This window comes from Haliotis rufescens, unplaced genomic scaffold (assembly GCF_023055435.1).
Source record: "Haliotis rufescens isolate VD_foot unplaced genomic scaffold, xgHalRufe1.0.p SCAF_5, whole genome shotgun sequence".
Taxonomy (NCBI): domain Eukaryota; kingdom Metazoa; phylum Mollusca; class Gastropoda; order Lepetellida; family Haliotidae; genus Haliotis; species Haliotis rufescens.
The window spans coordinates 10848258-10870883 of NW_025964223.1; the positions used below are offsets into that span (position 1 = coordinate 10848258).

The 22626-nt window shown below is 39.1% G+C and overlaps 2 protein-coding genes across 2 annotated transcripts in view; one reads left to right on the forward strand and one right to left on the reverse strand.

Moving 5' to 3' along the window:
• The window catches only part of LOC124129005, a 41682-nt gene that overhangs the window by 14457 nt on the left and 4599 nt on the right, over positions 1–22626 (reverse strand). The window contains exon 3 of the mRNA XM_048383834.1: positions 20051–20166. Coding sequence (XP_048239791.1) covers positions 20051–20166 — 116 coding nt within the window. The remainder of the gene's footprint in view (positions 1–20050; positions 20167–22626) is intronic.
• Positions 20176–22626, forward strand: part of LOC124111021 (dystrophin-like) — a 480101-nt gene continuing 477650 nt past the window's right edge. The window contains exon 1 of the mRNA XM_048383638.1: positions 20176–20295. The gene's annotated coding sequence lies outside the window, so the exon portion shown is untranslated. The remainder of the gene's footprint in view (positions 20296–22626) is intronic.

Here is a 22626-nt window from a genome sequence, read left to right on the forward strand (position 1 = left end):
GCTCTCTATTCTATCCCTGCCACCAGCCAAAACTCCCCACTGTCCCCAACCATGCTCGCAACCAAATGACCGTTATGTTTACAAAGAATTGACGACAGTCGTGACGCCGAATACACTCACCCCTGCTAAATTACTTTCTTTCTTTGTCAATTTGAATTTCTATTTCATTAAAACTATCATCTTTAATTGATATAATAAGAATGTTAGGGAGAAGCTGGTTGATTTTCTGTTAGTCTGCAATCTCGAACCAATCTGATTATTAAAACAACAAAGTAAATTCATCTGGAAAACATGGTCAGTCGTAAACCTTTTCAAAATGAAATATGCTGGCATTCCCAAAGACATAAGCAAAAGTATAACCGTTTCTACATTTGGGGTTAGAGGGCAAATTTCAAGATTCTTGTAATGGCCACGCCACAGTGGTGGCAGCGATGTTACCGAGTGTGTAACGAAGGTGTCACGCGCTGGGAAGGAGCTTGGTGTCAAGCGCTTGGAAGGCTCGTGGTTGAGTTTAAGGCAAGGCAGCTAACTCCTGTACAAACACGATTACCTCCCTTTGACCATAGTAGTTCCGCGAGGTCCTCAGCAAATCCATTTCTAGGCTTAATCCATTTTAAGAAGAAAAAAGAATCATATAAAGGAGGAAGAATGTTCAAACGTGCAAATTAATTCAGGCGTTTATTTGAAACAACATTGCATGAATGCACGGATCTCCGTGACGCGGTTATCTCCCTTAGACCGCCATCTGCATCGGCTGCCGGATTATCTCTATAACGGTGACGTTTACCGTTCTTTCTGCATTTCTGTGTTTGTGTTTATGCTCGGAGACTTCAGAACATGCAGCAATAATGACAAAGTATCATTTTTTTAAAATTCATCAGGTATCGACTGTGAAGCAAAAATATATTAAACAGAAAATATAATACATTTTATCGTTGAAAAAAACTTGACGACAAACAAACATAATTCCTTATCATGGTTAAAGATACATTGTCATGTTTGTGAATGCATAAATTGGATTTTCGATAATTAAAACAATAACTTGAATGGATTGTTTTTCAGGATTGTTTAAAAAGTATGAAGAGAATTCTTCAGCCTCAATCCCTTCTATTATTGTATTCTGTTTTAGTTACGCGTTACCCCTTTTTACACGCTGCTATATTCAGCTACGATCATGGTGGACATGGAGTAAGTAGCACTGCCATTGGCGTGCTTTACAAAACGGATTTAAAAATTTTAAAAACACTAGAAGTGGAGGTGATTTTGCTCTTTTTAACTGTTCGTCGATTAAATAGATGGTTGCATGCGAAATATAATTCTCAATGGAGTTTATCCCACTTATGATCATTTATATATTTCCATGTTCCATTCCGAATAAATAACCCACATTATATTCTTCATAATAAATTGGAAACATCTTGAGTGTTTGTTATAAATTTTGTACTTGTCAAATATTCACGCGCCCTTGCATGCGTCAATTCATGCGCAAATGTCACTGTGTCTGTAAGATATTGTGTTTCATACATTTTAAAAAAAATTAGATGTACATGTATACGAAATGTAATCCAATGCAGTTTGGGAAATTCTGAAATCAAGGATGTGTTTCTAAATGACACTTAGGTCACAAAAGTATCATATAATCGTCCATATTACAAATAGTAAAACACGTAATTTGAGAGGTTTCTGAAACATTTCTGATCGTGAACTTTAAATAATGAACCTTGACTCAAAATAAATATCTTTTCAGGTTTGGTTTGGTTTCTTCGTATTCTGTTCGTGGGAGGCACGGCTGGGCCTGGCGTCTAAGGCGCCGCGAATCGCTGTGAAGAGTTGCGCCCCTTGGGCACGCCAGAAAAATGATTGTGGGTTCGAATCCCGGTTCGCCCCGATTATGTTTCTAGGTTTGTCAGCACCATACCCGTGCTCGTGGGTTTCTCCGAAGTGGTAAACGTCTGAGACCTGCATCACTTCGGGCTTTCCTCCCACAATAAGCTGACACGCCGTGATATGAATGAAATACTGTTAAAAGCGGCGCTAAACTCAACTCACTCACTCACTCACTCACTCTGTTGTTCGTGGCCCGAGTGCGGTCTCCTCCAATCCCACCTTATTTTTAGTAATGCAAAACATTTTATCGTCACTAATTTATTTAGTATAACTGAAGCGAATCCTTGTAAATCACATTTGAGAAGATGTGATAAATCTTGTTTGTATATTTGTTTTCAAAAACAATTATTTCACTTGCCTCTGCATTTAAACATACTCTTTCAAACTTTTTAGAATCAGTTGTATGGTTTTTAAGTGCATTTATAATGCGCCAGATTCCATTCACCAAGTGGATGCTCATAGCGCTACACTATTATCACCCCTGTCAATGGATCAGTGAGCACTCGATTTTCATTCTCAGCTCCCTGGGGAGTATACAAATCTCGGTGTTCGCTGGTTCTGTTTTGGCGATCTCTTCGTTGGTCCTCGATATGGACAGTGATATTGATGGACATGGGGATGAGGATAACCTGCACATATTTGAGTAAACATCTACCGATGCAGAATCTTTTGAAAATTAAATTACAATGGTATCCAAAAAGCGTAAACACCATGACGTGTCTCTGAACGATTTCAACGATTCTTGTGTGCCAGGGAAACCTGGAGTTATTGTTTTCGCCAGTTGACCCCAGACTTGAGCTCAAAACATGAGCCCACTTAATTTGGCTCGTAACATTCAGAAAACTATTAGTGACGTTGAATAAGTGAAAATGTGTCATGGTGATTCATTGCAAATCTATTCATCGGTTATTGGGGAACTTGTATCACTTGAAATAGATCGAATGACATCCGCTGCAAAAACTCATGCATGTATTTCTTGATGTGTCAAGAGATATCTTCTTGATGTGTCATGAGATATCTTCATTTTTTTCTTGTTGCCCATGGAATATAACCGTAAACTATTTATCAAGTATTTCATAACTGCCAGATATTATTTGCGTCCAGGAAATGTCTTTGTGGCCTGAAAGTAATTTCAACATTAATATACTAAGTTTGCGTCAGGACAGAAGAATAACTGGTAATCCTAATGTAAAAGATCCCCGTAGAGGAGGTTGCGCTATATTTATATAATCTGATGTATACTGAACCGCAAAAGAAACGTCACCCCAAGTAGCATTGCATAGAAAGTTGTCATTTATATGTCTGGGTAATTTTTGTCAAAGTCTCTAAAATATAACATTGCCTTGTCCGGAAAAATGAAATTTGATGATAAAAAAATAAAGCAGATGACAATAAAACCGATCTCTCAAACGCATCACGGCAACGGCCATGGTAACCCGATGCACGTGAGTTCCGTGCAAATTGAAATGCACACGCGTTCCCCCATTTCTTGCCCTATAAAAATCCACCCAGATCGGATAACATTCATTCGTTATTGAATTGCTACCACATGCCAAGATTGACAAGAAATCATCGACACCAAGCCCTTGGACGATTGCAAGCTGGACAAACCGCCCTGCAAGCAGCCAATGCATTTCAGGTCCACGTAAGGACCATATACAGGCTCCAGCAACGGTACCAGACCACCAACACTACAGATGACCGAACACGCAGTGGAAGACCAGGGGTCACCACCCGACGTCAGGATCGTCAGATTGTGCGATAGCATCTTCAAGATCACTTTGTTCGGAAACTGCTCGACAGACCATGGGGACACACCAGCGGCACATTAGTGCGTACACCGTGCGTCGACGATTGACGAGCAGATACCTCCACTGTCACAGGCCACACGGGGCCCATTCTGACACCACGTCATCGCCGGGACCGTCTTCAGTGAGCAATACAGCACCAACATTGGCGCCACCAGCAGTAGAGAAGAGTCCTCTTCTCAGACGAGAGCCGTTACTGTATCTCAACAGCAGATGGCAGAGAGAGAGAGAGAGTCTGGCGACGCCGTGGGGAACGTTATTCGGATGCTTGTGTTGTTGAGAGAGACTCGTGGGATGCTCCAAGCATCATTGTGTGGGGTGGAATTGGTCATGCACAGAGGGTCGGCCCTGTGGTCATCCTGAACATCGGTCCAGGGAGAGGCAATGGTGTCACAGCAGCTCGGTACATTGATCAAGTCTTGAGACCACGCGCCATACCTCATTTGGCACGTCGCCGCAACCACGAGTTTCAGCATGATAACGCCCGTGCCCACACTGCGAGAGCAACAAGATACTTCCTCCAGCAGAATGGCATCAGAACCATGCAGTGGCCTGCCCAGATTTAAATCCAATTGAGGACCTGTGGGGCGAGATTCAAAGACGGCTGAATGACGTCCGACCAAGGCCGACAACTCGTTTTAACCCCAGTAAGGGAATCCCCTCAGTGACTGTTTTGAATGGGAGATTATTTTGGTCAAATATTTGTGATTAAGTATGTCCTGTAACGTATAAAAATCTACAAAGTTGCCATATTAACTTTCCTTGCCCTTTAAGAGATAATCGAAAACACACATGTTTTTGCAACTTTCTTTTATATCCTACCATATAAGACCCGAAGATACTCAAGGCAGTGCTAAAAGTAAGATAGGGGAGCATTGGTAACCTATGATCGTGGGTTTGAATCCCGGGTTGCGCTGATTGTCTCTGTAGGTTTATCAGCACTCTACCTACAGTGGTAAATATCTAAGATCAGCATCTCTTTGGTCTTTTCTACCACATTAAGCTGACTTGTTGTGATATAACTGAACCACTGTTCAAAGCCGTATTAAACACCAAGCTCAATCACTCGTTTAGACATGGCTTGACGAAGAGTCTCTATTTACAGGACATATCTCAAGTGTTCACTCTGTTACATACGACTTGCCACAAACGCAACACCTTGATACACACGACTTGCCACAAACACAACACCTTGATACATACGACTTGCTACAAACACAACACCTTGATACATACGACTTGCCATAAAAAAAACCCTTGATACACACGAGTTGCCACAAACACAAGACCTTGATACATACGACTTGCCACAAACACAACACCTTGATACATACGACTTGCTGCAAACGCAACACCTTGATACATACGACTTGCCACAAACACAAGACCTTGATACATACGACTTGCCACAAACGTAGCACCTTAATACATACGACTTGCCACAAACGCAACACCTAGATACATACAACTTTCCACAAACACAACATCTTTATACATACGACTTGCCACAAACGTAGCACCTTAATACATACGACTTGCCACAAACGCAACACCTAGATACATACAACTTTCCACAAACACAACATCTTTATACATACGACTTGCCACAAACACAATATGTGAACTTTCAGACCAGGGATTATTTCTTTCATTGTGCTAATACAAGCAGGAAGTTTGTAGTTGAATGCGCTTCTATGGTGCCGTTGGTCCCTTGATTCCTTCATTATCTAGGATTACCCAGGAGGCTTTTCCTCCTGAAAGATAAAAAAAAAAACATACAAAAATATGTTTTCATCTGGCACCTGTTAACATAAGCCCACTGATCCTCTTTTCAACGAGCGACTGTTAATGCGGTCGGATTCTTTAATGAAGACAATGTTTTTTAGAACCGTTCTCTCAAATTATGGTGCCGAAACATGAAATCAATCGACTTTAAAAAAACTTGAGGTTTAGATAAAACAGTGATCGGTATATGGTCTCTGGATAAAACTACGTGTCGACTTCTTAATTGAAATAATAAGTTAACCCAGAAAAACGTAAATGAATTTAGTGTGAACCAACAAACAACACAGAAATGTTACACAATTAACAATTGTATCGTAAAATTAACTACGTTTACAAATCAATACAAATTACTGCAAAGTAATTACAATGGCAGTATACACAAGAGAGTGGCAGTACAAAATCCATTGGCAGAACGATTACAACAGCAGTGGTGATAGCAAAATGTCAGTGGTAATAAACGTGGTCAAGCTTCCAAAATAGGTGAATATCAAGGGTGGAAACGTGACCTTTACACAACCGCTGGTCTTGATGTAATGTGAGATGAAAGGGTCACCTTTTGAAATTGCAAACCTCGTCCAAACACAACAATGTTGTTTTTTTTGCAGGAAATGCGAAAAAGTTTCAGCAAAACATTTTCTTGCGGAGTCAGAAAGACAAAGTATTATGCTGCACTATTTCTATGTGTTTGCTTTCGAGTGCAAACTGTTGTTGGTATTGGCTAAACAACGACGAACAGTAGTTTGAAATGAAACATCATATTATTCCTCATGAGAAAACTCCTGAATAAGTGCATAGTTAACACTGAATACATGCACCCGTCAGACACAGTTTTGAATATAAACTTGGGTAGTGACAAGCACGACCCTTGTGTCTGGATGGGAAAATAACACCGCCCCCTAATCGGTCTCTCCTTTCAGGAGCCATCGAAGGTTCAAACACGACTTGACCTCGTCTCGCCCATACAGACATCGCATCAACCGTGTCACGTATTTGCCCTGTATTGATCTACGCCACAATAGAAGGACAAACTATACTCATACTCGAACCGCTCTGATTTCGATAGTTCCTCCTTGACCCATATCGGCCATTTTATCTTACCTTGTTCTTTCGTTGAAAACGGAAGTGGGTCTCAAAATGACCAGTCAACCGAACTAACTTTAAATCAGAATGGCACACGAATGACTGTGGCTGAAATAACTGTGTTTAGTTTGGGGCGAGTTAGTTATCTTTGACCAGCACACAACGGATACAGCGTTTCTGTCGTGTGCGTTTAAATTGTCTCAGAGTATATCCAGCATATCATCTACACCGTCATGTGACCAGTCATGTGACCAGTGCACCTTTGGAAGTCTCCAACAGCACCCACAGTTAAACAGGCTTGCCGTACATTAATGTACCATTATACGTCTGTTTGTTTTTGTTTAACGCCGCGCACAGCAATATTCCAGCTATATGACGGCGGTCTGTAAATAATCAAGTCCAGACCAGACAATCTCGTGATTAATACCATGAGCATCGATTCACGCAATTGGGATCAATGACATGCATCAACCAAGTCAGCGAGCCTGACCATCCGATCCCGTTAGTCGCCCCTTACGTCAAGCATAGTCGCCCCTTACGTCAAGCATAGTCGCCCCTTACGTCAAGCATAGTCGCCACTTATCCATTACACGTGTCCAGACACCTTCAGGGAATAGGGAGGACACCCAAAATTTAATTTTACTGTTTCCATGCCCATTTGCTTGTAGAAAGGGTGCTTAAAATATGCCCATTCCAATAACAACTCTTGTTCTTGGGAAACCATTATCTAGGGTATTGTGAGATGGTTACATCAAATCCACCACCTGTTCCATTCCAACAGCATATCTCCTTTACGTACTTCCTGGCGCACCAACCATCTACGCATGCTGCATGGACATGGGGGGGGGGGGGGGGGGGGGGGATATTATCAGGTGAAACACAATACAATACAGTAAACTACGGTTAGAACGAACTCAAAGGGACCATTAATATGCTCGTTATAGCCGTCAATTCGTTATAAGCGTGCTCGTTATAAACGTAGTTTACTGTAGTCTTACCTGTTCCAACCTGGTTGGAAAGTACATTTGACGGACGGACAGAGTGTTTAGGAATCTTCATCGCAGGGAAACAAGGAAGCATCGGATGCAGATCTGTGGAATGGCATCCTAGACCCGAACAAGTCACAGAGTTCAGTAAGACTTTCTGGAGCTTGTGGCAGCATTCGTGACCAACTCGTGTTATTCCGGGACAAGCCGAATAGCGCTTGCAGGTGACGGAAAGCGGCGAGTGGTGACGAATGCTTGTGGCAGATGTCGGCCCATTTCACCCCACATTGGGGAAGGATCGGGAGATCGAGCAGAGCAGGATAACAAATCCACTGCGTTTTCTGGAATTGTGTTGAAAAGTCAAACCATGAGGTTTAGATTGTTTTATTTAGAAACGGGGTGACAAACTGACTGAATGATATCGTCGTGGTAACTGTGAGTGTTCTGTTTTTCTTATGTATCACAATCAAACGAATCATCTGTGTAGCTGTTACCCTTATCATACCATAACTCTACCTCCACCAAAGCCATCCAATCCAAGTAACGCTCCCCGTGACGTCGGTAAACATGAATACGTCCATCACGACGTTAAAAGCGTTGCTCGAATCCAGCGGTCCTGTCGAATGGCGGTGAATGCTCGGGTGCTACCTCTCCAATAGGTCGTTTTCTACTGTGGTTTGCTTATTGCCATATTGTGTTTCTGTGCACGTTGGACCGCCTACGTGGTCTAGTGGTAGAGCGTCCGCCCGGAGAGCGGAAGGTCCGGGGTTTGATCCCCGGCCGCGTCATACCAAAAGACGTTAAATGATGGTACTTGTTGTTACCCTGTCTGTCGCTCGGCATAAAGGGGCTAAAACAAGGACTGGTCGGTTCGAAGTCAGTATACTGTGTCTGAGTGGGGTATTCATGTTAAACTGCGGCATGGTATCTCAGTGAGTTAGCACTATAAATCGGCATCAGTGCGGACTAGTACAAGCAGCCTACACACACGTGCATGCACGTCGCTATATAAATGAAATAATCTAAGAGGCGACGTTAAACCCAATTTCACCTCACCTAACCTTCTGTGCACGTTGAAATAGCGTGCCACTTCCTGTTGCGACGTTCCAGCTTTTATTATTCTAGTTGTTATCAAACCGTCGTTTTCGGACAAGCGTGGAATCTCTAATCGTAATGGACTTTGAATAACTGTGTGTGTTTTTCTCGTAAACAACTGACACACGGAACCAAACATACCTGAATACTGCTTTTTGGTACACATACACAAAATGCATGTTTCTCAAGAAATATTTGTGATTGGGTACGATGTTTCTAAACATCGAGTATGTGTCTGGTTTGAACCGGCCATGAAATGTGATTAAAATGGACATCACAGTAACTTTTGTAACTGAGTATACATGGTGATTAGTGAAAGCAGTTGTAAATATTTAACAGAGCCTGAGACACTGACACTAATACATCTGTGTTTTACACTAACCTGAACACTCAATGATCCTGAAAACAACCAAAAAAAACCTGTAAAAAGCGACCAACACCAGAGAATGTGTACAAGTTCGAAGGTAAATGATAAATTAAGAGAAAGTGTAACTGAGAACACTAGGCATTTTTAGCATTTTGACCTCATTTCCTTCAACGCTGCTACGTTCAACGTTCAAAGTAACGTGCAAACATCGTCAACGACAACTGAAGTTAAATGGCTGTCATGATACTGTGAACAGACTTTAATGTCATCTTGTAATCATTACCATTCGCATATAAGGTTTCGCTTTCGGGGGCATGTTGCTTTTGAGAAGCAGATATTTTTAAACAAAAACAAAAAGACTCACAATAAAATCAGAACCATGTGACCCAGACGTTGATGCCATTCTTGAAAGAAACATACATGCCAGTTAATCTCCCTGTAGGTTGATGATTTAACGAGCGCTTCCGGTGGGTCCGATTTTCACTTGGTCGGTTGTGGTTGAACATGCATAAGTGAGTTTACGGCGCTTTCAACAGTATTTGCGACGTGCATGCACGCGTGAGTGTATGTGTGGCTGCTTGAACTAGTCCGGACTAATGTCGGTTTTTTTTAGTGCTAGCCCATGCACTGATGAGATGCCATGACACACTTTAACATGAATACCCCACTCAGACACAGTATACACAGCGCCAGGCGGGGCAACAATTTTACCATCTTTTGACGCCTTTTGCTTCGCGGCGGCCGAGAATCGTACCCCGACCTTCCGGGCAGACGGATTTTGTTTGTTTGTTGTTGTTTTTTTGTTTTTCATAAGGCGTGTCAGTAACCCAAAGTAATGCAGGCTGTATACGTTTTACCACTTTGACGAAACTCACTAGCACGATCAATCTGCTTATAAATAGATCTTAGTTCTAAGGATTTTTGTTTAGCGGTAGCGAGAACTATAGGATCTGATATCAATGAGATTCAAACACGGTATGGTGATGATTGACCAAGAATCGTAAAAGGGGCGATCATGGGATTCGAACCCACGATCATGAGGGACGAATGAAGTAGTTAGTTAATATGTTGTGAGGCAATAATCAGTAGACACTAATTGATAACGCAAGTTTAAATGCACGCATGACCTTCTTATTTACCCCGCCAGTGAACTGAGTTTAATCGCTGACGTCAAAGACAACAACAGAAAGGCGACATTTTGAATATAGCTTCCAAATGTCTAACACCTGGTCAAATGCTGTTTTCATCTTGTTTGGGCTAACACATGTGGACAACAAGCAACTGTGTATGTGGTATTATTAATGGGATTTTTCATGTTTATCTTGCTAATTCCTTATATTTAATTCCTTATTTTTTTACTTCGTGTACATAACGTACCTTCGTAAAGATACGGGTTATAATAGGTGTAGATACGGGTTACAGTGCATGTCTTGAGTGGCGACCGATGGGATCGGAGGGTCAGATTCGCTGACTTTGTTGATGCATGTCATCGTATCACAACTGTTTTTCGTGTTGAGCCACATGACCATGGGCACTGTATATACTGTTGTTATATTTTCACACGATGATGGGGAGCAACAAGAAGAAAGAATTGGCGACGTAATTATCAAACATAGGTGGAAAATAAAATAACTTTGTTACTCGTGAGCTGTAAGCAACTTCGTGGTGTTGCATCGCTATATGTTGACGCTATAAGTTTGATTTGCTAGGCATTCTGTGACTTTCGTTTTCACTGTTTTGACTTGTAACAGAAACTGATGATTTCACCTGGACAATGCTTATCATATGGTGTCTATTAACGAAATATATACGGTACATGGTATCGGAATTGGCCTTCTCAAACTGATTACTGCAGCAGGCGCTTTGAATTATTTGAATTATAAAAATTAATTTGAATTAAACTTCCAGTTTAGTTCCAAACTCCGACTTTCTATTTTTTTATGTAGATTGAATAAGCCAAATCGAAATTCAGAAAAACGTATTCGTTTCCTCAAATATATGATTGTTTGTTTGTTTGTTGTTTTACGCCGCACTCAGCACTATTCTAGCTATATGGCGGCTGTCTGTAAATAATCGAGTCTGGACCAGACAATCCAGTGATTGACATCATGAGCATCGATCCACGCATTTGGGACCGATGACATGCATCAACCAAGTCAGCGAGCCTGACCACCCGATCCCGTTTTTCGCCTTTTACGACAAGCATAGTCGCCTTTTATGGCAAGCATGAGTTGCTGAAGACCTATTCTACCCCGGATCTTCACGGGTCTCAAATACATGAAGCCAGTATGGAATTCTAAGCTGTGATGCGGTTTAAAGTTGCTCACATCGGACTCACAAATTAATAAGATTAATTATAACGCGAATCTGTAACGGAATTGGGCGGTGGTGGTTCAGTCGTCAAAGACGCCGCAATTTACTGTGCAGGGTTGCGTCCCTTATACGTGCCAGAAACCCATGATCGTCGATTCTAATACCGGCTGACCCGCTAATTTTGTCTTCTGGTTTGTCAGCCCATATGAAGTTGACTTCATCAATGTAGTAGGCGTCTTAATTACAACTAAATAACTAAGGGCTATCCTCCCACATCAAGCTGAAACGCCATTATATGAGCGGCATGGTTTTCAAAGCTAAGTTAAACCCACCTCAATCACTCACTCTATGAAAAATATCATTTGCTCGGTTCATCCACCCCAGCAGTAGACCATATTCCTGCCTAACTTGCGAGGTCCCTGAAAACAGTATACCATTTAAATTAACCATTTCCGACACATTTTATCCTTAGGTCCATACCATGTACATTAAGTATCGATATGAGTCCAACACGCAGAGGTCTATTTCTAGTTCATATGAACACAATTTTTACAATGACTTCTCGACATTTTCTTAATTCTATAATTATGCATATCCCTCGGATAAAATAGATCCGTATACTACCATGCATATGAAGGTGACAAACGCAGATGGCAACTGAAATCGTGGATTTATAATCAAATAATCTTTTGTTTTACTTCAGTTAAAACCTTTGTGTTTATTAATTATTTCAGGAAATTTACCTCAAATAAAATCTGGAAATATTTTATTATCTTTTTTTAAATTCTCATGGCACATTTACCATAAAAAAAAACACATTCTGGGCCTTTCTAACATAAACTTATATGAATTATATTGTTTTTTAAAATATGCGATATTTACATCGGATAAACAGAAAGGCGGCAATAATATATTCGGTTACATAACATCATTTGGCGTTTCTGAGACTGACGAAGAAATTCGATTGGTCCGGATTTTAGGTTTCAAGGGAGACTAGTTTCTAAGTAACTAATAACAAAATGAATGGCGAGACGAATGCGTCTGTTAACATACGCTCCGTTAGCAGCATACAAACTCAATAAGATGTCAAGTGTATGAAACAGTCGACTGATATCTACAACTGGGGTCATAATAATTTTTCAACGTTTGTTTATTTTACTGTTTTACGGAACATTTAAAAATTATCTATAACAGTTCCACCCTTGGAACTTGGGAAACAGATCGCTCTTGAAAGAATACACATTACGCATTTAAATACGAAGAATATCAGTGTATTATCTTTGAAACAGAAAGCTACACAATCAAGTACCAGTTTGTTACATATTTAGAACGGCAACAATACTATCAATATGTTGCCTTACATATAGTATAAAACTCAACGACGCGCCTTTTCACGAAATATCTCGTGGCCTATCACGTGACAATACGCGCCACACATCAAAGGTTTTTGTGTACATTGACATGGACAAAGAGTGCTATTTACATGCAAATTGACATCAACGGAGCCTCTGGCGATAATTGCATGTATATTTAGAAGGTGGACTAAGCATGCTATCGATATTGAGGTGAGAGTTGCATATCAAATAAGATTTGTTGTCATGTTACGGCTTTTTGTAACGTGGTCGTTTTTTTGAATAGTTACGTCATCGGTGTCAAGCATAATGTAAACAAATACACGTGGTTTTTGATATCGCTATTCGATGCACGGACCGAATGTCAGTCTTCTGGAGAACGTCTTTGACATTTGGTGTGTCATATTTTGTGATCTTGGATCAGTTTTTAAACGCCGATTTCATTACATATACCATGATTTATAGTTTTTAGATTTCCATTCAATATTTTAAGAAAATGTGAGTCGGGAGAGATTTGTTTTTCATAATAAATAATTTCAACAAACTGTTCAAAGCATCGGCATAAACTGACCGTCGATAGGTGTGATTCACATATGCCTAAATGACCACAGGAATTCAAAGCAGTACACAAATAAACTTATTTTTTATTTGACTTGTTTATTTATGTAATACATATGTATAATTCGTTTTAGGAGTGGATGTATATATTGTATATATGGAGTACCAGTACTTAATCATGAAGGATAAATGGGTACACATACAGTACAAACTTTCATTTGGACAATAAATTTAAATCATGAGACGATGTGTGTGGTGGTGAGGCCATCACTGTTGAAAATCTAACAATGAATTTATTCTCACTTTACATTTGTGTCCATCAGGAAGAAAAACTTTGAAGACATCAGAAATACTTAAGATAATATCAAGTGTTGATGCATGATCTTAGGTCAGTCTCGACCTTGTGAGGATGGATATTTGTTCCTTTTCAGTCTTGTGAACTTATCCAGTCACCTTAAAAACAATATTTCAAAGTTTCCTTGGGCAATAACTTGAATATTTGCTATCACCAGTGGGCTGAGAAGGGAAATTATGATGCCATATCCTTTGTCTATGTGATTTAATATTCATGTTAAGTTTATTAATATCAATTTTCGTTCAGAATAATGATTTTTTACTGTACAGATTATCCTAGAAACACAGACACACACAATAATAAAGAGTTAAATATACGTAACTAAAACGTGACAATAGAATTACCAATATGATCTACCTTGGTTATAATGCCAAACTGCTTATAACACCACCACCAACCTTTCTAAGAACAGATGTACTTGTGTTTCTTTATATAGTCTACAGTAAAAAAGATTTGAGTTTCTCTAGCTCAATTCAGAGCAGGTTATTATGATGAAAGGATATGTAAAGGCATATTTCTAAAGATTAACAAAATTTGTTCATCTTGTATCATTAATGTTGTTGAAAATGAGTATCATTTTATGCTTGTGTGTAAAATCGATCTTCAGATAAGAACAAATATATGAGAAAAAAGTTTACATCTTGTCCAAATATCAATTTCATGTCTTTGAATGGCATTTAGAAGTGATACACCTAAGAAATAGAATTTATGGATGTCAGCTTGTTTATTCTGAAGAACACAACGTTCACAAAGAGGAACACAAATATCAATTTGTTTAGCATACTCAAGTCTATGTGCGGCCATTCAGTAAAAAATTACAAAAATGAAATAAAGGACAAAAGTATGCAATAATAGTCAAATGTTACAAATAAAGTATTAAATGTTACTAATAAAGGTCAAAGTAGAAAACAAACAGACGCTGGTTAAAAAATACAAAGTTGAAATAAAGGTAAAAATTCTCAATATAATAGTCGTAACATTTGACTATTATTGTGTACTTTTGTCCTTTATTTCAACTTTGTATTTTCTGACTGAATGGCCAACCTTACAAGTCAGCCTAAACATCATTACCAACTCGGAGTTTGCCATGAATAAACAAGTTGTAGTCTTCTCATGACATTTGTAAACCATAATGATAAAGCATACAGATTTAAAAAAATAAACAAGTAAAAACTATATTTTGCATCACATTGCATATACATGATCAGTTTTAGCAGCCATGCTTGTGGTCTATCTTCTAACAACTAATACTGGGGGACTAGACTTGCACAAGTCTACAAGGCAATGATTATTAGTTTAAATCATAATTTCTATTTTATATAATTAATAAGAACAAGTTGTGCCCATAAGAAAGTGGAAACTGTACTCTCCGCTTGTCTAGATTTTGCCTGAATGACAAGTTACTTAAGTTTTTGTTTTTTTTGTTAAACGCTGCACTCAGCAATATTCCAGCTATATGACGGTGGTCTGTAAATAATCGAATCTGGACCAGACAATCCAGTGATTGATAGCATCGGTCCACGCATCTGATGACATTATCAACCAAGTCAGCGAGTCTGACCACCCGATCCCGTTAGTCGCCTCTTATGACAAGCATAGTCACCTTTTACGGCAAGCATGGGTTGCTGAAGACCTATTCTTCCCCGGATCTTCATGGGTAAAGTTACCTAAGTGAGGTTATGACAAGTAAACTATTGTTTTGGGAACAAAATGAGGACAAGATTTCAATGTGTAGTGTTACATTGTCATGCCTGTTCTACAGAACATGTGGAATATAAGGTTAAAAAAAAGATTTTGACTAAAACAATTTTCTCCAATATGCCTGTCATAGGAATATACCGGTAGTTTAAAATCTGAGATAGTTGTTTTTCCCATTACCATGGTTACCCTAATGGGTAATTTATTTAATACAGATAGGGTTAAAAATTCTGTATTTAAAAAAAGGTTATGTGTGCACCGGTCAAGCATAAGCTTTGATTATCGATGAAACTCTATTATTCTAAGCACACGGTTTTAAATTTTTATTTAAAAAAGTTGACTTGACACAGAGCAAGTGTAAGCTGCCAGTTTCGATGCCAAATATCAATGAAACTATATCTATGCAACCAGGGTATTAACTTTCATGTAAAGTGCGCAATATATTACATGGCAACCACCATTATGGTACCCTGTGAAGATCTGGGATTGGGTGGTCAGGCTCGCTGACTTGGTGATGCATGTTTTCGTATACCAATTGCCTAGATCTATGCTCATGATGTCAGTCACTGGATTGTCTGATCCAGAATCGATTATTTACAAACCGCCGCCATGTAGCTGGAATATTGCTGAGAGTGGCGTTAGACAAGCAAAACAATTACAGTGGCTTGATGAAAGTCATTATTCTAAACTATCTGGGCACAGTACAAACAACCATATTGGTACCAATTGAAAGACCCATGAAGATCCGGGGTAGAATAGGTCTTCAGCAACCCAAGCCTGCGGTAAAAGGCGACTATGCTTGTTGTAAAAGGTGACTAACGGGATCGGGTGGTCAGGTTCGCTGACTTGGTTGATGCATGTCATCGATCCCAATTGCGTGGATCGATGCTCATGATATTAATTACTGGATTGTTGGTCCAGACTCGATTATTTACAGACCGCCTTCATATAGCTGGAATATTGCTGAGTGCGGCATTAAACAACAAACCAACCAACCAACCAACCAATTGAAATGATTGAAAAAACTCTGTTATGCTAATTGACTGGCTGCAGACATTTTGGTGATCCAATACAGTTGAATTTCCATAATGTTGAAAATTAACCGTGCACAAGGCAAGTATGAAACACAGTTTTGGTGGCCTCATGTTTTAGCTAGCTGCATGTACCGCTTTGTCATTAAGCGCTTGCAACAAGATCTACTTTAGACATGATAGTGCTGAGCATGCTAAGATGTTGGCTGCGGCATTTGGTGTTATTTTTTGTTGTGGAAGGAATTGGTTTACACCCATGAGTAATTCGGCCTGCCTGCACATTGTGACAGCAGCCATATGGGTCTGTTTTGATTGTTACAGTTTTCACATACACTAGGATATATGGTTTGTATCTTAAAGGCACAATCTCAATGTTGTATTGAGAATTTATTATTTTGAAAGTCTATGATGCTGTTCCGACATTCTGATGTAGAAATGTTTTTTAAGTAGATTTTCTTTTGAGACTGCAACACATCCTACACGATATGGAGCAAGAACACACGTGTCTCTCAAACTCATGGAGCCTCATAAATTAACTTGTTAAAGTCTAAAGATATGTAAATTGGTTGTTTAACCTATTCTGACTAATTTATTGTTGTGTGTATGTGTTTTGAGTGCCCTTTTCATTGACTCAGCACAGCTTTCACGGTAAATGGTAAAAACATTGATATATTGGATTGCTCTCACCACATATATGGAACTTAACCAAACTCCTCGACTAACAGATCCTTAAGATCTGGGATAGAATAGGTCTTCAGCCACCGGTTGGGATCGTGTGGTCAGGCTTTCTGACTTGGTTGATGCATGTCATCGGTCCCAATTGCATGGATCGATGCTCATGATATTAATCACTGTAATATCTGGTCCAGATTCAAATATTTACAGACTGTCGTCATATAGCTGGAATATTGCTGAGTGCTGCGTTAAACAACAAAACAACCAACCAACCTCGACTAACATCAGTCTCTGAAATTAAAATATTTTAAAAATCTATGTTGGCTAAATTTTCTTCTCATATATGATATAAGAGAGCCCAGAGAATCTATTCATTTACTGACTAAAACTGAAGAAATCTAGTAAATAGTACTGTAGGCTTTTGTTTCTCAACAGGAGTATTGTGAAAGTGCTTGAGAATCTCAGGTGTTTTGGTTTCAGGGTCTGTACAGATTATTCAACTCGCTCCTTCTCTTCATCATTTTAAATGTAGTTTTCCATTACAGAAAATGTTCATAAATTTATTTTGGACAATAATCATAGATAAACTGGATCCTCTTCAAGGATATATAATGTTGAATGTAACTTTCGTCCGGAGACGTGCATACTTTGCTGCTTCCTGCCCTTGATAAATACCGCTTCAGTGTTCCTGTTTACCGGTAATTACCAGTCTTTTACCCGTAATTACCAGTCTTTTACCCTGTGGACCAGCAAAGAAAGTACCTTATAAATCTTTGTTTTTGAACAAAACATTGGCTATATTCATACAAGTATATGTTTCGAATGAAGTCAACTTGTCTGTTACCATCACGGTTTCCGCTTGTCTATTTTTAGTGCAAGCAAATCACATTTCACTTTGCTACGAGATGAACTATATATTTGTAGCAACTTTGGCTTGAAATATTAACCAAAAAAAGGAGAATAATATGACTGAACTTTCTGTAAATAACATGTCGATTTAACGAAGTTACTTCAGAGATGACGCCATTGCATTGAACATGTTGTTAAAAGAATTAAAACCAGGTAATTTTCATACTTTTTTTATTTGCTAAAAGTTTGGGAGGACAATAATTAGGAGAGACTGGTAATGTTTAGAGTTGCCAGTCCTGGTGGACTGGTATTTTCAAAAGTAAATGGGAACACTGCCTATTGTATCCAGCATTGTAATGAAGAAGGGAAAACTCCCTTGACCCCCTTCCCAACTAAAATGCATCACTGATGTTAAATAATTTATCAGTGGCAAAGGATTATATAATTTCTGCAAATACGGAAAGATGGGGACCAACAAAGTACAATCTGTCCCAACTTTTCATGTTTGATATCAGTGGTTATAGGTGTGCGATATAACTGGTATACCTTTATATTGCAATTAGGTCATCAGCCATACACATATCACAATACAACCTTTTCGTATCGATATATTTGGTATAGTCACAGAAGAATGAATATATAATTATATAAATTATATCTTGAGGCATTTGGATGGCCTGGGTTCCTATCTAAGCCATGTAAACAGCACAAGCTTCACGCTGTTTACAGTTACATTCCATATTGATGACGCGATAGGTAGTTTCGTTTATCCATACTGCCCATCTGGCAATCTGAAGTCTGGATTATCGAATGGAGAAGTACCATCTGAACAGAACAAATATATATAATTTGGGCCCCAATACGTATTGCAATATGTTTGGCAATACAGCTTTCCGTATTGCGATATATTTTGATAAGGTATATGTGCCAAGACCCCACCCCTATCGGTGGTGTCCGATGCAGTAAGCAGCACAGGTCACACGATAGTCCCACAATCCCCTTATCGAAATTCAGAGTAGAATCGTTTTCGTTAACTTTCAGTGAACAAGGATTGATCTAGACCTCAGATCCAATATGAAAAGGGCAAATGTTTTTGACATAAGAGTTCAAATTTTCTCGCATGTTTCAGTTTCTGTAGCCAATTTTCTACGGGACAAGTGATTTGGTATCAACAAAATGATTATACTTGCGGAATCCTGGGCCCACTTGCACAAAGCGATCTTAGCGCTAAGACTATTGTAAGCCTATGTTATAGTATGGTAGTTACGATCATCTTAGCGCTAAGACTATTGTAAGCCTATGTTATAGTATGGTAGACTATTGTAAGCCTATGTTATAGTATGGTAGTTACGATCATCTTAGCGCTAAGACTATTGTAAGCCTATGTTATAGTATGGTAGTTACGATAATCTTAGCGCTAAGACTATTGTAAGCCTATGTTATAGTATGGTAGTTACGATCATCTTTGCGCTAAGACTATTGTAAGCCTATGTTATAGTATGGTAGTTACAATCATCTTAGCGCTAAGACTATTGTAAGCCTATGTTATAGTATGGTAGTTACGATCATCTTAGCGCTAAGACTATTGTAAGCCTATGTTAAAGTATTGTAGTTATGATCATCTTAGCGCTAAGACTATTGTAAGCCTATGTTATAGTATGGTAGTTACGATCATCTTAGCGCTAAGACTATTGTAAGCGTATGTTATAGTACGGTAGTTACGATCATCTTAGCGCTAAGGTCGCTTTGTGCAAGTGGGACCAGATGTTATGCATGAACTTACTTTAATAACAAATTTATGAAACAAGTAATTGCTCTCCAACAAGTCTGCTTTCGAATTGCTTTTGAAAACCACAAGATTAATGTTTTATACCAGAGCAGCTATTTATTGACATCCTTTTGATTCAGTCTCTTTATCATGTTTATATTAGGACCAGTATTAAGGATTGGAAAAAAAATAATATGAAATTCAAATTCAACAATCTAGCACACTCTGTGTCACTTTATGGGTAATTCGAGCTTGTTGCCCAGTATATTTTAAAGGTTTAAGTGTTCCTCTTTCAAGTGAGATTCCGCTGTCAGACCTCGTTTGTTTCAACTATTTCCAGCAAGCTGTAAAGTTCAGTCTCATTATCTGATGTAAACTGCTGTTTGGCTCTTCAAACCAGACCCTGTCCCTGTTATACAGGCTGGTCCAGACCCCCACATCACCCAGCCGGTCCCCCCCAGCTCCAAGCCAGCCCCTCCCCCTCCAGCTGCACGGCCGCTCCCCCCTCCAGCTGCACGGCCGCTCCCCCCTTCTTCCCCAGCCACCAAAGATTCTTGGCCTGGGAGATGAAAGGTTTATAGCAAAATTAAACTGTCTCACTTTCTTGGATGACTTCTGGGATGGGATGTCCTCTGAGTATGTTGAGGCAAGGTTTGACGTTATTCACGAATATGTTGGGACGTTGACGGTAAGTTACTTCACGAGCTAATTGTAAAGTTAGCAATGTATTTATATGCAAATGACTGTGTTATGATACATGGATGGATTGTAACATTTTTTGAGAGAGTTGAATTGATTGATGAAGAGGAAGAATTGATTATCTTTAGAATGTGGCTTGAATATGATTATGAAGTTTAATGAGATCCTGAAATGTTTTCGTGTAAATGGTCTTTTGTAGGCCTGGGACGACATGTTCCAGATGATGTGTAAGAGTTGTTTTTCAAGGACGTTTTGTGAGTCATCGTGATGAAGTTAGAATATGTCTTTCCAGTCTTGTTAAAAAAGTGTTGCTCTATTTGCATGCATGGAACTGTGGGTTTGTTGTGCTGCTTGAAGTTTCTATTCAGATTCTATTCCAGATTTGTCTTCTCTTAGGCAGAACAATTAGGCAGGTCATAAATTTATTGTATTCTTCTTATTTGTCATGGTTGTCCAAACATTAACGTTTTGGTGCTGCATAATGCGATTGTTGTTCATTAGCAATGATTTTTGCAGTAAAGGGTTGTAGTGTAAGAAGGCTCCATGTGGTAATCCGTGATCTCTTTGCTCATTTGCTCTCCCGTGGAGATTCCAGGTTAGAAAGAATAGGTCCCCGGCAACCTATGTAGGTCAAAATAGGGATCTTAATCAATGTGCAAAATAACTGCCTGCCCGTGGCTGGTAACTCTTCTGTCGGGCTGCATTAAATTTTCCTCCACCTGATGGACTGTCTGGTAGATAATTTTAAGACTACTTACATATTCAGTTTTCTCAAGTAACTGTTTGCGTTATTTCAACTGAATCAAGATGCACTTTGTCTCTTATTTTTCCGCGATTTTTCAATGTTTATAATGTCTGAATGTGGGCAGGTAACTTTGAAGATGGGCAGGCAACATTTAGGGGTCACCTACCCGACTGTCTTGTTGGGTTTTAAAATTATCTCAAACACTGTGGTCTTAATGGATTGGGACGTGATGACTTGGTCAATTGCATGTCATTGTACCCCGATGTCGTGGCTCGTTACTCATATCAATCATTGGATTGTCTGGTCCAGACTTTGTTATTTACAGGGGTGGTCGGGTAGCCTAGTGGTTAAAGCATTCGTTTATCACGCCAAACCTGGGTTCGATTCCCTACATTGGTACAAGCCCATTTCTGGTGTCCCTCGCCGTAATATTGCTGGAATATTGCTAAAAGCGGCATGAAACCACACTAACTCACTCACTCACTGTTATTTACAGGTTGCTGTCATATAGCTGGAATATGAGTGTGGCGATAAACAAGAAACAAAAAACAAACTTTTTTTTCTGTATCGTTTTTTATATTATTGAAAAAGAATCACAAATAGTCCAGCAGCCATTGTTGCAATGATTAGTCAAAGTCAGATTAGACAGTCATGCTGTCAAAGTTTGACATACTAACATGCTTAGTTATGAATGCAGTATTTGACTCATCAACACTTGGAAGTACAGTGATCCCTCGCTACAACGCTACCTTCAGGGTCCAAATAATTGATGAGCGTTATAGATGATCGGCGGTTTAACGAAGGTCGAGTCGTAGGTGGTAGATGACCAACAAAACAGTATACATGCTCTGCCTACCTAACACAATCTACGTTGCACATTTCAGGGTTTAAAAAAAGATTAGAATAGAAGTTATTTATGATTCATAGTGTAAAAAAAGATGTATCGAGTATTAATATACGCTTTAAAAAAAACACCACATCATATCCCTTCAGGTGAATAAGCAGGTAGATCTATAACAAACTTTGTCAATAAAAGTATGAAATTTGATATAAAACATCACTAGACATGATGATTTACCATTTAAAATGTATTTCCTGCTCTCAAAGGCATTCTTTCATATGCAGAGATTAAGATTACCATGTGTATTTTCTTGTAAACTAAGCTGGAAATAGCAATCAGCTGTTCACACGTTTCCTCCCAACCTACCGGTGATTCAGTTAAAACGTACCCAGTGATACCACTTTAAAGAAATTTGATGCAATGGTCGGAAGAAACTCTATCTGAGATTATTATTTTATCAGGATTAATATATTCCAATGTCGTGTTATTTTAGTTGCAGCTTCCACCATATATACTTAAAATTATAAGAACCACAAGCGTAGCACTTTTGTACAGATTGTATGCAGGATATTTTTTGACGTATGGAACGATTTTGACCAGTCACCCTATGTATACATGTATTTCGATTGCGAAAAAGTTATGTTGACATTTAATAGTCAAACTGCCTCAAATATGACTTTTAGTCAGTCATGATAAACATGATATTTATGATATGTGTATCCATTCTCTTGCTA